Source organism: Equus quagga, chromosome 7 (genome assembly GCF_021613505.1).
Source record: "Equus quagga isolate Etosha38 chromosome 7, UCLA_HA_Equagga_1.0, whole genome shotgun sequence".
Lineage (NCBI taxonomy): Eukaryota > Metazoa > Chordata > Mammalia > Perissodactyla > Equidae > Equus > Equus quagga.
The window spans coordinates 15,702,437-15,717,773 of record NC_060273.1 but is presented as its reverse complement, the minus strand read 5'-3'; the positions used below and the strand labels follow the sequence as shown (position 1 = coordinate 15,717,773).

At 51.7% G+C, this 15,337-nt stretch overlaps 1 protein-coding gene across 7 annotated transcripts in view; it reads left to right on the top strand.

Moving 5' to 3' along the window:
* POLR3E (RNA polymerase III subunit E) overlaps window positions 1–15,337 on the top strand; it is a 31,516-nt gene that overhangs the window by 1,624 nt on the left and 14,555 nt on the right. The window contains exons 1-9 of one of the 7 annotated variants that reach the window (XM_046666866.1): window positions 4,570–4,646; window positions 5,912–5,962; window positions 7,426–7,600; window positions 8,834–8,911; window positions 9,724–9,789; window positions 10,185–10,267; window positions 12,083–12,190; window positions 12,524–12,573; window positions 14,201–14,320. In XM_046666866.1, the coding sequence (XP_046522822.1) occupies window positions 8,865–8,911; window positions 9,724–9,789; window positions 10,185–10,267; window positions 12,083–12,190; window positions 12,524–12,573; window positions 14,201–14,320 (474 nt within the window). In that variant the 5' untranslated portion in view covers window positions 4,570–4,646; window positions 5,912–5,962; window positions 7,426–7,600; window positions 8,834–8,864. Of the gene's footprint in view, window positions 1–4,569; window positions 4,647–5,911; window positions 5,963–6,340; window positions 6,481–7,425; window positions 7,601–8,833; window positions 8,912–9,673; window positions 9,790–10,184; window positions 10,268–12,082; window positions 12,191–12,523; window positions 12,574–14,200; window positions 14,321–15,337 lie in introns of those variants that run through there. The other 6 variants (XM_046666863.1, XM_046666867.1, XM_046666864.1 and 3 more) reach the window with 6 other exon arrangements.

The following is a 15,337-nucleotide window of genomic DNA, read 5'->3' as shown; positions in this document are numbered from 1 at the left end:
TGGGGCCCTCTCCTCTTAACTCCGTTGTATTTTATCCCCTCAGACCTCGCTCACTCCCTCCAACAGCTGGAGATCATTTGGAGTTGCCTCTGCTTTTCTAATTGACAGATTAGATTCCTGGGTGCTCTGAACCCCTCCTTAGCTCCACCTGGTGTCCTTGTCCCCTTTCCATTTATTGAGCAGCTCCCTGTTGAGGGAAGTTTCCTGTGCCTAAGGCCACGGAGCCACTGCCACAGAGTCTGCTTGTGGCCACAAGACCCCCTGTTGAGGCTCGGGTAGTCACTGCTGTCAGGGGAGCTTGGCTTGTGGTGGCTGGGAGGCCTGCTCTGGCCTGGGCCACAGCCACTGTCTGTTCTCCAGTGTCCATGCGGCTCAGTCTCTTGGCCCCCACTCTGTTGATGGGGCAGAGGTAGGCTCACGGGGTTGAGGTTGTGTGACCCCCTGATTTCAGACACTCGTTCATTGAATCTTTGTACTATATTGAGGGTCTACTTTATGTGAGGCACTGTTCTAGGAATGGGAAAATAGCGTGAGTTTAAAAAGAAAAGATGATCATCCCCATAACAAATCCCCATAAAAATCTCCACTTTTTTTGAGGAAACTGAAGCATCTAGAGACCCTCATAGAGCTCAGATTCTAGTGCAGAAGACAGACAATGCATAAGGAGACAGGCTAGGTAGTTCCAGATCGTGATAAGAACCGCGAAGGAAGTAAAATTGGGAGATGTGGTAGTGACTGGGAAGGGGTTGGAGGTGGGCGAGGGGCTCTTTTAGATGGGGCGGTCAAGGAATCTTAGCTCCTTCTGGAGGGGGTGGTGGTGATGTCTAATGAGAAGGAGCCAGCCTTGAAAAGACCTGGGGAAAATGGATGACGTGGAAAGGTCATGAGGGAGGCTGGAGCTTGGCCTGTTGGAAGCCCAGCAAGTGGTCACCTGGCCAAGGGGATGATGAGGGAAAGGTGGGGCAGGATCATGTAGGGCCTTGGGGCCATGAAAGAGAGTTGGGATTTTTTTGCATGTGACAGTTGAAGAGTTTTGAGCAGGGTAATGATGTGATTTACTTTTTTACAAGAATAACTTGGGCCGTTTCTGGGAGGATTGGAGGTAGGAAAGAGGGGCCACAGGAAGACTTGTTGGAGCAGTACCTTTCAAATTGCAGGTCAAGATTTATTAGTGGGATGTGAAATCAACTTGGGATTTTAATCAGCTTTTTTTTTTTTTTTTTTACTGAGGAAGATTGACCCTGAGCTAACATCTATGCCAGTCTCCCTCTATTTTGTATGTGGGTCACAGCCACAGCATGGCTACTAATGAGTGGTGTAGGTCCACACCCAGGAACCACACCTGGGCTGCTGGAGCAGAGCGCACTGAACTTAACCAGTAGGCCACTGGACTGGCCCTGTAACCAGCATTTTTAATTTTAATGAGCAAGAGTAGAAAACGTCACTGCATCACATCTACTGGAGACAATTATGGCTGTATGAAACCTTGTTTTAGTTGTATAATTGTATATATGTTCTGGGTTGTTTATATGAAATGGATTTCTTTTTTTGTTTTTAAAGATATGGGTTTTTTTTTTTTTTTTTTTTTTTTTTGTTAGGAAGGTTGGCCCTGAGCTAACCTTTGTTGGCCGTCTTTCTTTTTTTTTTTTTTTTTTTTTTTAATCTCCAAAGCCCCAGTACATAGTTGTATATCCTAGTTGTAGGTCCTTCTGATTCTTCTGTGTGGGGCACCACCTCAGCATGGCTTGATGAGTGGTGTGTAGGTCCATGCCCAGGAGCCAAACAGTTGAACCCTGGGCCGCAGAAGTGGAGCACACAAACTTAGCCAGTATGCCACCTGGCCAGCCCCTGAAATGGGTTTCTTACTGTGGGTCTTAGGCTCAAAACTTTGAAAACCACTAAGTTGGATGATGTTGGGTGGGAGGATGAAGCGAGGTGTTTAACCCCTGCAGTAACCCAATCAGGTGTACCTTGGAGGGAGGGGCTCCAGCTCAAGGTACCTCATCCTCCCTGAGCTCCTCTGTGGCTGGGAGAGGCCAGCAGAGCACAAGAGCCGGGAAAGCCTGTCTGGGAGAATGATTGCGGTTTGGGAATCTCCCTGGCCACACCCTCTTAGTATAAATGATCTGTTCCCTGGCTCACCTGGAAGGCCCCAGTCTCAGTTGTGAACACAGCCAACTGCAGAGAAGGTAGGTGCTTGACGTACATCTGTGGTCTTGGCAGCCAGTGCAGATGGGGGGGTCTTGGGCTCCCCCATCAATTGCTCTCTGTCTGGGCCTTAGAAGGCACCTAACACTGTCCTTTCGGGACTTTTTTTTTTTTTTTTTTTGAGGAAGATTAGCCCTGAGCTAACTACTGCCAATCCTCTTTTTGCTGAAGGAAGACTGGCCCTGGGCTAACATCCATGCCCATCTTCCTCTACTTTATATGTGGGATGCCTACCACAGCATGGCTTTTGCCATGTCCGCACCCGGGATCCGAACCAGCGAACCCTGGGCTGCCGAGAAGTGGAATGCACGAACTTAAAACTGCTGTACCACTGGGCCGGCCCTCGGGGCTTCTGATTTCCCCCAGTCTTCCATCTCCTGGCTGTCGTGGTGGCCTACTTCCCTCTAGTCTGTCTTTTTACCCCCTCCAGATTTTCCTCTACTCAGAATCCTTTGGTAGCTCCCTATTAAATAGCATTCCTGTGATCCATTTATTTGGACAACAAATATGTATTGAGTACCTGGCACTGGGGCTACAGCAAGGGACCAAATAGATGCAAATCTCTGCTTTTTCTGTAGCTTCCAGCTAGTGGCAATGGTGGTGGGGACAGATAATAAACACAGAGCTATACACAGTCACAGGGCGATAGGTGCTATGGAGAAAACCAGAGCAGGGAAGGGAGTTGGGGGGGGGTTGCAATTTTGAATTGGGTGGACAGGGAAGGTCTTAGCCATGAGCTGACATTTGAGCAGAAACCTTAAAGAGGAGGAGGGAGTCATGAGGTGATCAGAGGGGAGAGCCCTTACAAAGGCCCAGAGGTGGGGTGGGAGGGGAGAGAAGAGGGAAGGAGGCCTGTGGGAGATGAGCTCTGAGAGGTAAAGTCGGGCGGGGGGGGGGGGGGGGCAAAAAAGATTTGGCTTTTGTTCTGAGTGAGATGGGAGGGAGGAGGCCTTCGAAGGCAGAGGAGTGACATGATCTGACTTGGCTTTCCAAAGGACCAGGGGCTGTGGGCTGGAGCCCAGATTGGAGGGGCGGGGCTGGAAGCGGGGAGAGCAGTCAGGAGGCTGTTGCGGTAATGCAGGTAAGAGATAGAACTGGACTGGACTGGGGCTGTGGCAGTGGGGGTGGCCAGTTTCCAGACGTTCTCTGGAGGTGGAACTGACCGGGTTTGCTGGTGCGGGATGAGAGGAAGAGAAGCATCTAGGATGATGCCAGCATTTTGGCCTGAGCAGTCTGAGTTTGGAATGTGTATTGGGAATAAGTGAGGTGGTTTCCGGTGGTGTTGCTCAAGCAGGGGCCTTTGATGATGTTGAATCCCACCCATGGTGAAGGTATTTTGCCTTTTTAAATATTAAATAGCTCAAATGTTAAGTTGGTAAGATAAAAATCCTGGTGGTCTTACTCGAAAGTAGAGGTCCGGGCACTGCTGAGATCTGAGGGTGCCCAGGCGCCTTCACTCGCCCTCTGCGTGGAGACCTGCAGCCTTCCCTCCTCCAGCCGCTTGAAGCGCTTCCTGTCACCTGCGATCCCTCCTCCCCTCTGCTCTCCAGGCTTGTCCTAATCCTTCATGACCCGCCCGGCCCCTTCCCTTCCCTCTTCTGAACCCCCCTACCTGGAGCTGCTCCCTGAAGTCGTATGGCCTGGCTTTGACTTCTGTTGCGTCCTCTTGCTTGCTGTGTGGCTTTGGGTAACACACGTAAAATGTCTCCACTTTCCAAATGTTCCAGTCTCCTCATTATAAAATGGGGGCAGTCAAGCCACTTACAGGGTTGTGTTGCACACATTAGAGAAAAGTATGTGAAGAGGGCCATTTTCAGATACATACACACACGCAGAGACCCAGAGAGCAGAGTCATCTCACTCGAGGTTGGGCTTAAAGTCAGCTTGAAAATCAAACATCAGAGACAGGGACAGCCTGGAAGGCCCTGGGACTGTCTGCTCTTCCTGTTGGACGTTGGACTCGTTAGAGCTTCCCGATGGCCCCCAGTTAGTTCTCGAGTGTTTTCATCATGGTTGTGGACCCGCCAGCCTCCAGCCTCCTGCCTGGCGGTGCCTTCTTCTTTGTGAGTGGTCAGAGAGCCTTAAAACCAGTCATTTGTTCTTTCCCACAGGTGCAGCTGATGTGGTGACTTGGGTCCACCTATTTGTACCCATTGCTTGGTTGTTTATCTCTTTCTTTTTTTGGCTGATGGGGTATACGGTGGGCTGAGTATTTTCGACTTCATGATAGATGTAGAAATGAGATGAGTTTCTGTTTGTCTTGGGCTCCTCTCTCCCAAGGCAGGGCCTTTTGTAGAATAGGGACTCAGAAGTGTCGGCTGAACGACTGACTGACGGTCCAGGCCTCTTGCTGTCCCTTGCAGGTCAAGTCTGAGAACTGTGCGGCTGGCTCCCCCCCTAGTATGGCCAATGAAGAGGATGACCCAGTTGTACAGGAGGTAACTGCTGGTCCCCACCCTCTGCTCGGGCTGCCAGGGAAAGCGCCGGGCCCAGGGCTGCAGGCAGTGGGGCTGGGCCCCTTTCGTCCGTCCTCAGGCTGGCCCTGGACCTGTTGGCATCTCCTCTGCCTGGAACCCTCTTCTCCCGGATTCCTGCCTGGCTGACCTTCTCACTGCCTACGGGTCTCTGATCCTGCATCAGGTCGTCAGCGAGGCTTCCCTGACTACCCTGCCTCGTGGGCCACGCCCCTGCACACTGCCCCCAGCACTCCCAACCCCTTACCTTGGCCATGCTTTGCACTCGGCCACAGCACTCATCAGCCTAGACATCAGTCTTGTTCCACTGGAATGTAAGCTTTATGAGGGCAGGGATTTTGTTTTCTTTGTCACTGTGTCCACAAAGCCAAGTTTAGTGCCTAGCACTTAATAGATACTCAGTGACTATTTGTTGAATGAATGAATGAATGGGGTTGACAACTCCCCCTTCTTCCTGGGCTTACCCAGGTTCAGTCATTCAGCAGTTGTTCACTGGATCCACTGTGTGCCGGGGGCAGTGAGTGAGGCGTGTTCCTGCCCTTGGGAAGCTTAGGATCTGCAGGGTGAGACTGACAAGGAAGGAGTCTCAAGTTGCAGAGGGTGGGGAGGTGGGTTCCAGATCCGGACACATCCTAGGGCCTCTTGGCCTTTGCACATGCTGTTCCTGCCACCTAGAATTCCTTCGTGCATACTTCCCCTGCACCTGATGACCCTTTACTCATCCTTAAGGCCTGGAGGTGGGAGAGAACGTGGTTCGTAGGAAGAGCTAGGAAGCAGGTAAACTTCTGCATGGTAGGGCAGGGGGCGCTGAGTGTTGAGAAGAAAGAAAGTAGGGCCAGGTCAGTCTCGGAGGGACTTTCGGACCACCTAAGACAGAGTGACAGGCTGATCCTGGACGGGTGGCGGAGGGCCCTGACAGGTGGGTGAGCGTTCCCCTGCTCCATCCTCATCAGAACAGTGCTTCATCTAGGATGCATCCTGATCTGGGCAGCCCCAGGGAAGAGGCTTCTTTGTTGGGTTGTAGTGAACCTGGATAGCAGGCCCTGGATATATGCAGACTGAAGACTTGGGTCCCTTTGTTTTTAGCATTAGCTGAGCTATTCCCTCCACTCCCAAACTGCCTTTCCGGGCCGCCATCCCTTACCTGAAATTGGAGGTGCGTGCACATGCAAGTACAGGTCAGGCACTGGGTTCTGTCTCCTGATTGAGTCTTCTTCTCTTGTCCCCAGATCGATGTGTACTTGGCCAAAAGTCTGGCAGAGAAGCTCTATCTGTTTCAGGTAATTATGGGGCTTGAAGGTAAAGGGGTACAAAGCAGTGTTGGTGGAGTGGTGGAGATGCAGTAAGTGGTGGGCTGGGAACTGTGGGAAACCTCAGCCTCGCTTAGAATTCTTAGTGCAGAGGGTGCGATAAGAGGGTTCTCTTTGCTTTTGTGGGCAGGTCAATAGTGGCCTCTCATTTTGAAGATGGAAAACTAAGGCAACTGTGAGCGGCAGGATGGTGTAGTGGTTAGAGCTTGGGCTCTGGGGACAGACTGCCGCAGGGAGGCCCAGCTCCATCGCAACTAAGCTGTGAGCCCTTGGGCAAGTTCCTTGATCTCTCTGTGCCTCAATTTCCCTATTTGCAAAGTGGTGACGGTAATAATATCTGCCTTGTAGGGTCCCCATGGGGATTAGATGAGTCCATATTAAAGTGCTTAGAACACTGCCTGGCACAGAGCTAGCACTGAGCATGTTGGCCACCATCATTTCTGGAGCAGCGCCGGGGCAGCAGCAGTGAGCCCTCAGTCCTGCCAGCTGTGAGTCCCCTGAGTTGTTATCCCTGCCCCCTCCCCTCTCTCCTGGGCTGGTAGCTGTCCTAGTGGGTCTCAGGCATTGAGCATTGACTGTTTGCAGGCACTGCTTAAAGCACTTTACATATGTTAACTCATTTCATCCCACAAGAACCCATGGTGGTTATTATGAGTGTAACTTTCTAATGGCTTTATTGAGATGTAATTCACACACCATTCCATTCCCCCATTTGGGTGTATAATGCAGTGGATTTTAGTCTATTCATGGGGTTGTGCAACCTGCACTGCAGTCTATTTTAGGACTTTTTTTTTTCCTGCGCACCCCTACCTTCCCATTCCCATGTGCAGCCCTAGGCAACCATTAACCTATTTTCTCTCTCTCTGGATTTGCCTAGTCTGGACACTTCGTATAAACGGAATCAAGTAGTATGTGGCCTTTTGCATCTGGCTTGTTTTACTTAGCATAATATTTTCCCAGTTCTCCCATGTTGTAGCATGTATCAGTTCCTCATTCCTTTTTACAGATGTGTAATACTCCATTGTATGGATATATACACACCACGTTTTGTTTATCCATGCATCAGTTGATGGGTATTTGGGTTGTTCCACTTTTTGCCATGAATAATGCTGCTGTAAACATTTCTGTACAAGTGTTTGTATGAACATGTGTTTTCATTTCTCTCGGGTGTGAACCTAGGAGTGGAATTGCTGGGTCATATGGAAACACTGTGTTTACTGTTTTGAGGAATTGACAGGCTGTTCTGCACCACTTTATATTCCCAACAATAACGTTATTGTTTTAAGGATTTTTGTCCCCGTATTGCGTAGGAGAAAATGAGGCACAGGGAGGCTAGTAACTTGTGCAAGGGGCCTGGGACGGGGTGGCAGAAGTGGTGCTCCAAACGTGTGCTAAGAGGCCTGGCGTCCATCCTCTGGGGTCTGCTTTTACAGGCCTTGGGGCTGGAGGCCTGTCCTTTGGGCCTTCTGAACGTAGTTCCTTGAGTGACCGCAAAATGATGGTGGAGCTGGTGGTGGTGAAGTGACCCTGGCGTGTTCATGGTGTGCCAGGCCCTGTGCTGGTTTCAGCTCCATTTGCCTCATCCCCTGCTTCCAGCGGCCCTGTGAGGTGAGAATGCTCAGGCTCGGGGAGGTGAGGAGCTGAAATAGCAAGTGGCAGACTTAGGACTAGAACCCAGGCCTCTGTGGTTCCAGAACCTGTGCCCTTCACCACCACCCTTCCCAGCCCAAGATGTGAAGATCACAGAGCTGCCTGGGACCTTGGCCAACCAGAGGCCTCCCGGGCTGTCGTGAGTGAGCTTGTCCCAGCCCAGTCCCCTTTCAAAGGCTCATCCAGACCAGCTGAGCTGCAGGCTGTTCCTGGACCTGCGCTCCAAGGTCCTGCCCCACGCTCCGGCCCGGGAAGCAGGGCAGAGTCACTGTGTTGCAATTTCAGTGAGATTTTAGGAAACACCCATTTCTTTGGGCTGGCATGTAGCTAATCTGAAATGGCCTCCAGGGGAGAGTTTACTTTACGCACTGCTGCCTCCACCAGGCTCATTTCAGTCTGTCACGGTGCCAGCAGCGATGGCCACAGCTTTTTGAGAGTGAGTTCAAACCTTGACCTGTCCATCCACCCAGTAGCATACGTACAATGTGGGAGAAAGAAAGAAGTGCGTCTGTGAGGATTGACGTGGAAAGATGTCCCCAGTGTGTTCAGAGCAAAGAAGCAATTTCAGGGCAGTACGTTAAGGTGTGACATAAAAATAACTTCACGCATGACAACACTCAGGCCCGGAGAGGGCTCTCTGAGCAGGCCACTGGCAGACCAGCTCCCTTCTCTGCCTTCAACTTTTTATTATGGGAAAGTTCACGTGTAAGCAAAAGAAGAGAGATGAGATAATGAGTTCCCATGTATCCTTCGTCAGGCTTCAGCAGTGAGCAGCACTTTGCCAGTCTTGTTTTTCTTCTTTGCTCCCTGTGGTCTCATTTCACTTGTCCTTGTCTCCCTGGATGGCCTGGTAACTAGCAATTAGACCTTGTACCCTCACTCTTGACTCCCATGGCAGTGCTCTGTGTGTTACTAGAGCCCAAAGGGTGATGTGAGCTGGTGCCTGTTTGGGTTCTTGATGCCTAGGCATGTCTCTTGGAAGTCAAAGACATTGAAAATTGCCCTTTGGAAGACGGCTGGGTGGACCCAATGAGAATGGGATGCAGGTGGAGACCAGCAGAGCCTAGTGGAGCCTCTGATCTCTGCTGGGGGTGGGCCTGGGGGTTGAGGGTGGCTGTGGTGATTCTTGGCTGGAGCCCCTGGAGTGCAGCTCTGGGCAGGATGGACTGACGGCTCCCTTCCCCTCCCCAGTACCCTGTGCGCCCAGCCTCGATGACCTACGATGACATTCCGCACCTCTCAGCCAAGATCAAGCCCAAGCAGCAGAAGGTGGGGCTGTCCTCTGATGGAGGTGGGGGATGGGAGTGGTGATGTGGGTGGGGGCTGATGGAGACCAGGAGACGGGCCTTTTGCGGACTGGAAGCCCAGAGAAGGAGCTGTTGGAGAGTTAGGAGGAGAACCAGTAGCTTAGGAAGGAAGGAGTTCCAGAAGGAAAGAGGTTGGGCATTTCCAGAGGAGGCCAGGGAGGAATGTGGCTGAGGATGAGTTAGAGAATGGGATGCGGGGGAAAGGGCAATGGGAATGACTCGTGTTCACAGGGTAAGGCTGGGGGCCAGTGTGCAGCAGGCCTTGTGATGGGGAAATCTCATGCCTCGCAGGGATGGGTGACCGGGACCGGGAGGACTGGGGATGTGCCCCCATCTGGGTTGCTGCAGCTCTCGCTCCCGTTGTCACATAGAAGTGCTCTTCAGGGATTGCCCAGTTCTGCTGACTTTTTAAGAGAGGGTGGAGATAAGAGATTTCATGAGAAATCTCTTGATTTTTTAAATCCGGATATAGATCTTTGGGAGTAGAGTTGGGGGACAAACAAAACTACGTGAAAACCCCCAAAAAAGCCTTTTCTGTTGGAATTTGGGTTTATGGCCTTTGGCGTGGACTGCAGCCTAGAGACCCTTGGGAAGGGACATGTGTCAGTCCTGCTGCTGAGCAGGGCCAAGACTGGCAAGACTGGGGTTAGGAGGTGGCCATGGCATCCCCTGGGGACTGTGCCTCAGCGTCCTTATAGCTGGTGGGGGTGCTTGGTGCCTCCAGGTAGAGCTTGAGATGGCCATCGACACCCTGAATCCCAACTATTGCCGCAGCAAAGGGGAGCAGATTGCACTGAATGTGGATGGCGCCTGTGCCGACGAGACCAGCACATATTCCTCGTGAGTTCCCCAGGCCCCAAGGCGTCCGAGCTTCGCTGTGTTCAAATGTGAGCCTTCCAAAGGCTTTAAGACACCTAAGTCCTTGTGCCCCCTTGCTCAGCTCCCTACCAGTGTCTCACTTTTGCATGGCTGGGCCCACCTCAGACCTTTCTCTCTTGAGATGATGGCCCCTTGATGGGAGTGGGAGCTCCCACCCCCTGCCTGTCTCTTGGGCTACAGACAGGCCTTGAATTGTCTCATGTGAGCTTCCCTCTTGAGGTACGTTAGCCTCTCCTGTGGCGTTGGTCCCTCGCTGTTGGATTTCATAAAGTGTTTAGGGTGGAGGGGGCTGAGCCTGCCAGGTCCTGGGTCTGGAGCTTCTTTCCCCTTGATGTCTGTTCTCCCTGTGCTCCCAGGAAGCTGATGGACAAGCAGACGTTCTGCTCCTCCCAGACCACCAGTAACACGTCCCGTTACGCTGCTGCGCTCTACAGGCAAGGTACCCGCAGCTGGGCATCCCGGGCACTATGGCTTGTGGAGGCTGACTGGGTGGGAGGGAAGCAGGATGGGGGCTGGGACAGGGAGAGGCAGGCCTTCCCTGGCCTGGTGTCCAGCCCCTTCCTCCCTGAATGCTAGATGCCTGCAGCGGCCAGGCAGGTTGTGGAAATAACAGATTGTCAGGGGGCTCGAATTGGCCATCTTTAGGGACTTCTGGCTAGACACCCTCCGACATGATAGGGATGGGGCTCCAAGGTCATTGTCCTCTTGGGACACAGACACACACACAGAGAATAACTTTTGAGACAGGTGGTGGAATTTTGTTTTAAAGATGAGGTACTCATGACCCAGCAATTCCATTCTTAGCATATCTGCCCAAGAGTGATGAAAACCTGTGTCGACACAAAAACTTTTACACGGATGTTCTTGGCAGCATCATTCATGATGTTGAAAAGATGGAAATGATCCACATGTCCATCAGCCGACGCATGGATGACAGCATGTGGTCTAGCCATGCAGTGGAATGTTATTTGGCCATGTAATGGAATGAAGTACTGATAGATGCTCCAACGTGGACGAGCCTTGAAAGCAGTGAGCTAAGTGAAAGAAGCCAGACACAAAGGGCCCCGTGTTGTGTGATTCCACTCATATGAAATGTTCAGAATAGGCAAATCCATCGAGACAGAAAGTAGATTAGTGGTTACCAGGGGAGGAGAGTGGAATGGGGAGTGACTGCTCATGGGTACAGGGTTTCTTTTTGGGGTGATGAAAATGTTCTTAAATTGATTGTGGTGCTAGTGGTGCAGCTCTGTGAATATATTAAAATACATTGAATTGTATGCTTTAAACGGGTGAATTATATCTCAGTAAAGCTATGAAGAAGTACAAGGTACTGTAAGTATTTAGAGTTTATAAAGCAATAAATGCAACTAATTTGAACACGTGGGAAACAGAGTAGAAGCGGAAGTAGTGTTGAATAACCATACTCTTCTTTCGTGAACCTGCATCTCAAGGATATAGTTCTTTAAAGCCACATTCCTCGCAGCCAGATCATTCATTTATTTACTCCTTATCTCAAGCATTTGTTCCTCTGGAGTCCACAGAGCCATTTCCACAGAGCCTTAGCATCTGGCTTCTTCTCTTTCAAGCCTCCATTGACTTGATTCAGATCGATTGTCTTTGCACTGCCTCCCAGTGCATGGGTTGGAGTCACAAGGAAAAGTCATGATCTTCGTCACACTACACAGACAGTCCTCCACCTGGCTGTGCCAGGGGCCACTTCTTGCGCCACATTTGCCCGAGCAGACTTCTCCGTGGGGCGGGTGGCATTTTGACACGGAGAGGTGGGAGGATGCGAAGGAGAGGAAATCGGGGTGTGTGTGGGATTAGGGAGGCAGTGAGGGTGGTGTTGCAAAGGCCTGGCGGGGGAGCGAGCAGGGTTTGTTTGGTGTGGATGAGTTGCTCTGTGGTCGGAACAAGCACTTGTGGGGTGAGGAGTGGGGACCAGGGTTGGGAGGGCCTTGAGTGTTTACAGGCAGGCCTTGGGGAAATGGCTTTGAGCAGAAGACTTTGGGTTCATGTCCTGATCTGGGTTGTGTGTCTGGTGTGTCCTGTAGGGCCAGGTAGGGTTGGGAATGACCCTTGGCCTAATGGTCCCAAGGCTCTAGGAGTGGGGGCTAGAGCAGAGGTGGGAGGTGGTTTGGCAGTGGGCTGAGGTCTTCAGGGGAGTCCAGGGCCCTTGGTGACTGCCTTGAGCCAAGCTGGGCGGTTCGCCTCACTTCCTAGAGTCAGGTCCAAGCCCTTCTTCCTCTGCCAGGTGAGCTCCACCTGACACCTTTACATGGCATCCTGCAGCTGCGGCCCAGCTTCTCCTACCTGGATAAGGCAGATGCCAAGCACCGAGAGAGGGAGGCCGCCAATGAGGGTGAGCTATGGACCCCCAAAGCCCCTGTCTGTTTGCGTCTTGGCGGGATGGCTTGGTCATGAGAAAACGTATTGAAGGGATGGATTATAGGATCCTTCACAGCATCCCTGGCCTCTACCCACCGGATTCCACCTGCACCACCCCCACAGTCTGAACAACCAAAAATCTCTCCATTCATTCCCACATGTTCCCTGGGAAGTAAAAATCATCCCTGACTGAGAATCACTGACTTATGCGGCTACCCTGCTTGAGGCCTCCCTGGTGCGTGGGGTTGGGAGTGGGGAGCTGGGGGCTCTACCAGAGGCTGCAAGCAGGGCTTACTTCCTCTTGCAGCAGGAGACTCTTCACAGGACGAGGCAGAAGAAGATGTGAAGCAGATCACGGTGAGCTCTGGCTCCAGGCGGGAGGGTGCGGCCTCGGGGGCAGCAGGACTGGCTTTGTAGCTCAGCTGCCCAGAGACAGCAAGGGACGGGAGGGTCTCCACGGAACGTGGCCTCTGGGTCTGAAATAGATACAGAAACAGTGTCCATCCTTTAGAGCCTTCTTGCTGGGCCACCTGGAGTGGTAGCCTAACCTCTGCCTGGCCTGAGTTCTCCCAGCTATGAACAGATATTGGCCCTGGGTGTATATAAGAGATGGAATCCTGGGGCTTGGCTGAAATCGCCTGGGAAGAGGAAGCCAGGGCCCAGGAGGCCCAGTGAGCTCACAGACAGAGTCTGTGCTCTGGAGCCATGTCTTAACGGAGCCAAAACCTTGTGTTCATTGACCATGTAATTCTATTTTTTCACTGATGCACAGATGAAAAGTTTCTGTCTTCATAGTTACTCCTGTATTTTAAAGATGTTTAAAAGAATATCAACCTTCCATTTATGGTTTATAAAGTTTCCCCTCTTTACGCATATTTAGGTTAAAATGAGCATTTAAAGAAAAATACTGTACAGATAATGATGCAGATGGTACACAAGTGAGGCTGAAGCTGTGGTGAATGTTTGCATATCCTTGTGCAAGGCAAGTGATTGGCAAATATTGACAACGTAGGGGCCGTGGGTGCTCCGCCCGTTCTCTCAGTAGCTTGTTGGATGACCTTAGATGCCCTCTTCCCTTTTGGGGGACTCAGTGGCCCTCGTTTAACCAGGTATTCTTAGACCCATGTGCTTTAAAGGCCCTCCCCCCACCCCCATATAGAATCCCAGGATTCTGTAATCCAGCCAATACCCGTGTGCAGATGTCTTTCACAGGAGAGGTGAGTCAGAGCTTGGCTCCATCTGACTTTAAGCAACAGAAACCTAGATCCACCTGGCATGAGCCAAAAATGAAATGTATTGGTCCTGAAAAGTTGAAGGGTAGCTTCAGGTATGGCTGGATTCAGGTGCTCAGGCTCTATCATCAAAACCTGGTTTCTCCATCTCCATCTCCAGGTTCTGTCTTCCTCTTCTGGCCTCTCAGGCAGGGTGTCTGTTCTCAGTGGTACAGAGGATTGTCCCAGCTCCAGGCTCACATCTTCCCAGCTTCCAAGACTCCAGGGAAAAAGAAACTTCTTTCTCATTACTTAAACTAAAGTCCCAGACTGGACTCATTGGCTTGGCCAACCCTGAACCAGCCCCTGTGGCTAAGAGGATTTGGTGCTCAGATTGTCCAGGTCTGAGTCACGTGCCCATTCCTGTAGCTGGGAACGTGTGTGGGGGTGGGAGGCAGGGGGAGGGATGTTAGCTCCTTTGAACTGGAGGGGAACTGGGACTTTCCCAAAGGAAAATGGAGGTGCTGTTACCAGTGGGAATGGAAATGGATTGAGTGCTAGGCAGGCAGAGGCAGGAGATAGCTGCTTCCTGGCCTGCTGGCAGGTCACAGAGAGGGACAGGCTTAGAACTGAACTAAAATGACCTGCGTCAGGAAATGAGAGGGAGGTGTGAGTGGGAAATGCCCCAGATATGGGGTTCTCTGGCCTCCTGGTGGGCACGGGGACAGCAGTCCAGGAAGTGTACCAGGCCTGAAGTCATGACCCCCTCCCAGGTCCGGTTCTCCCGGCCCGAGTCAGAACAGGCCCGCCAACGTCGTGTGCAGTCCTACGAGTTCCTGCAGAAGAAGCATGCCGAAGAGCCCTGGGTCCACCTGCACTACTACGGCCTGAGGGTGAGCTGAGGTGCCCTGGCGGCTGACGCTGGCCCCAGAATGGGGTCCTGGGAGGAAAGTCCAGTGCCCAGGAAGTGTTACAGTGTCCCCTCACTGTCTCTCCTCTAGCTCATCTCACATTCAGTCGTAGCCACTTGGTAATACCCCAGGGAGAGAGGATTAAGTTCTGTGGGCAGTTTCTCCTGCAGTCCACTCTGTGTGCTGCCAAGGGAACGTGAAATCGAGAAGTGAGTGTTTCCCTGGTTGAGGGTTGCAGCCCCCCAGGGTCCCCCTAAATGTGAGCACCATGCTGGGCTGGTGTGTGGTTACATATTTTTACGCATCGTGGGCCCTGAACGAAACTAGACACTTCATCTGGTGCTCCATGGAGAGTTGGCCATCTGTCACATGGCCGAGTTTGCCGTGTACCTGCCACAGGTGATTTTCATTATACTCAGTTTTCTTCTCGTGTGTTGACTTAGAACCCAATCCTTGAAACTGTGTATTGAGTGAGAAAAGCAGTTGAATGTTAGCTCACAAAGACACCGCGGGCTAGGGCTCCCCAACATTTTTCTGGGGGAGGAGTAACTCCTGATTTCTCTGGAACCAGGATTCCTCAAAGAGATTTGTGTTGACAGAGCCTGAGGCTGGGAGCTAGACTGCCAGAATCTCTGCTGTTTCCTAGTGTGCGACCTTAGGCAAGTTACCTAACCTTTCTGAGCCTCAGTCCCCTTATCTGTAAAAGGGGAATAGTAATAATAGTACCTAACTAGAGTTGTTTTGAGGATGAGGGGAGTTGGTGGATATACAGCCATTGGAACAGAGCCCAGCATGTGGTAGGTGCTCAGTGAATGCTAGCTGTTATTTTTATCATTGCTCTTGGTGTTGCTCTGTCACGGACAGGGCACCAAGGTGCACACGCTGGGGCTCTGCAGTCATAAAGCCAGGAAGGTTGTGGGTTGAGGCCACATCTCAGAGGTCTTGAGTGCTGAGCTCAGGTTGTTGGATGTGATCCTGTGGCCTGCCTTGAGGCAGGAC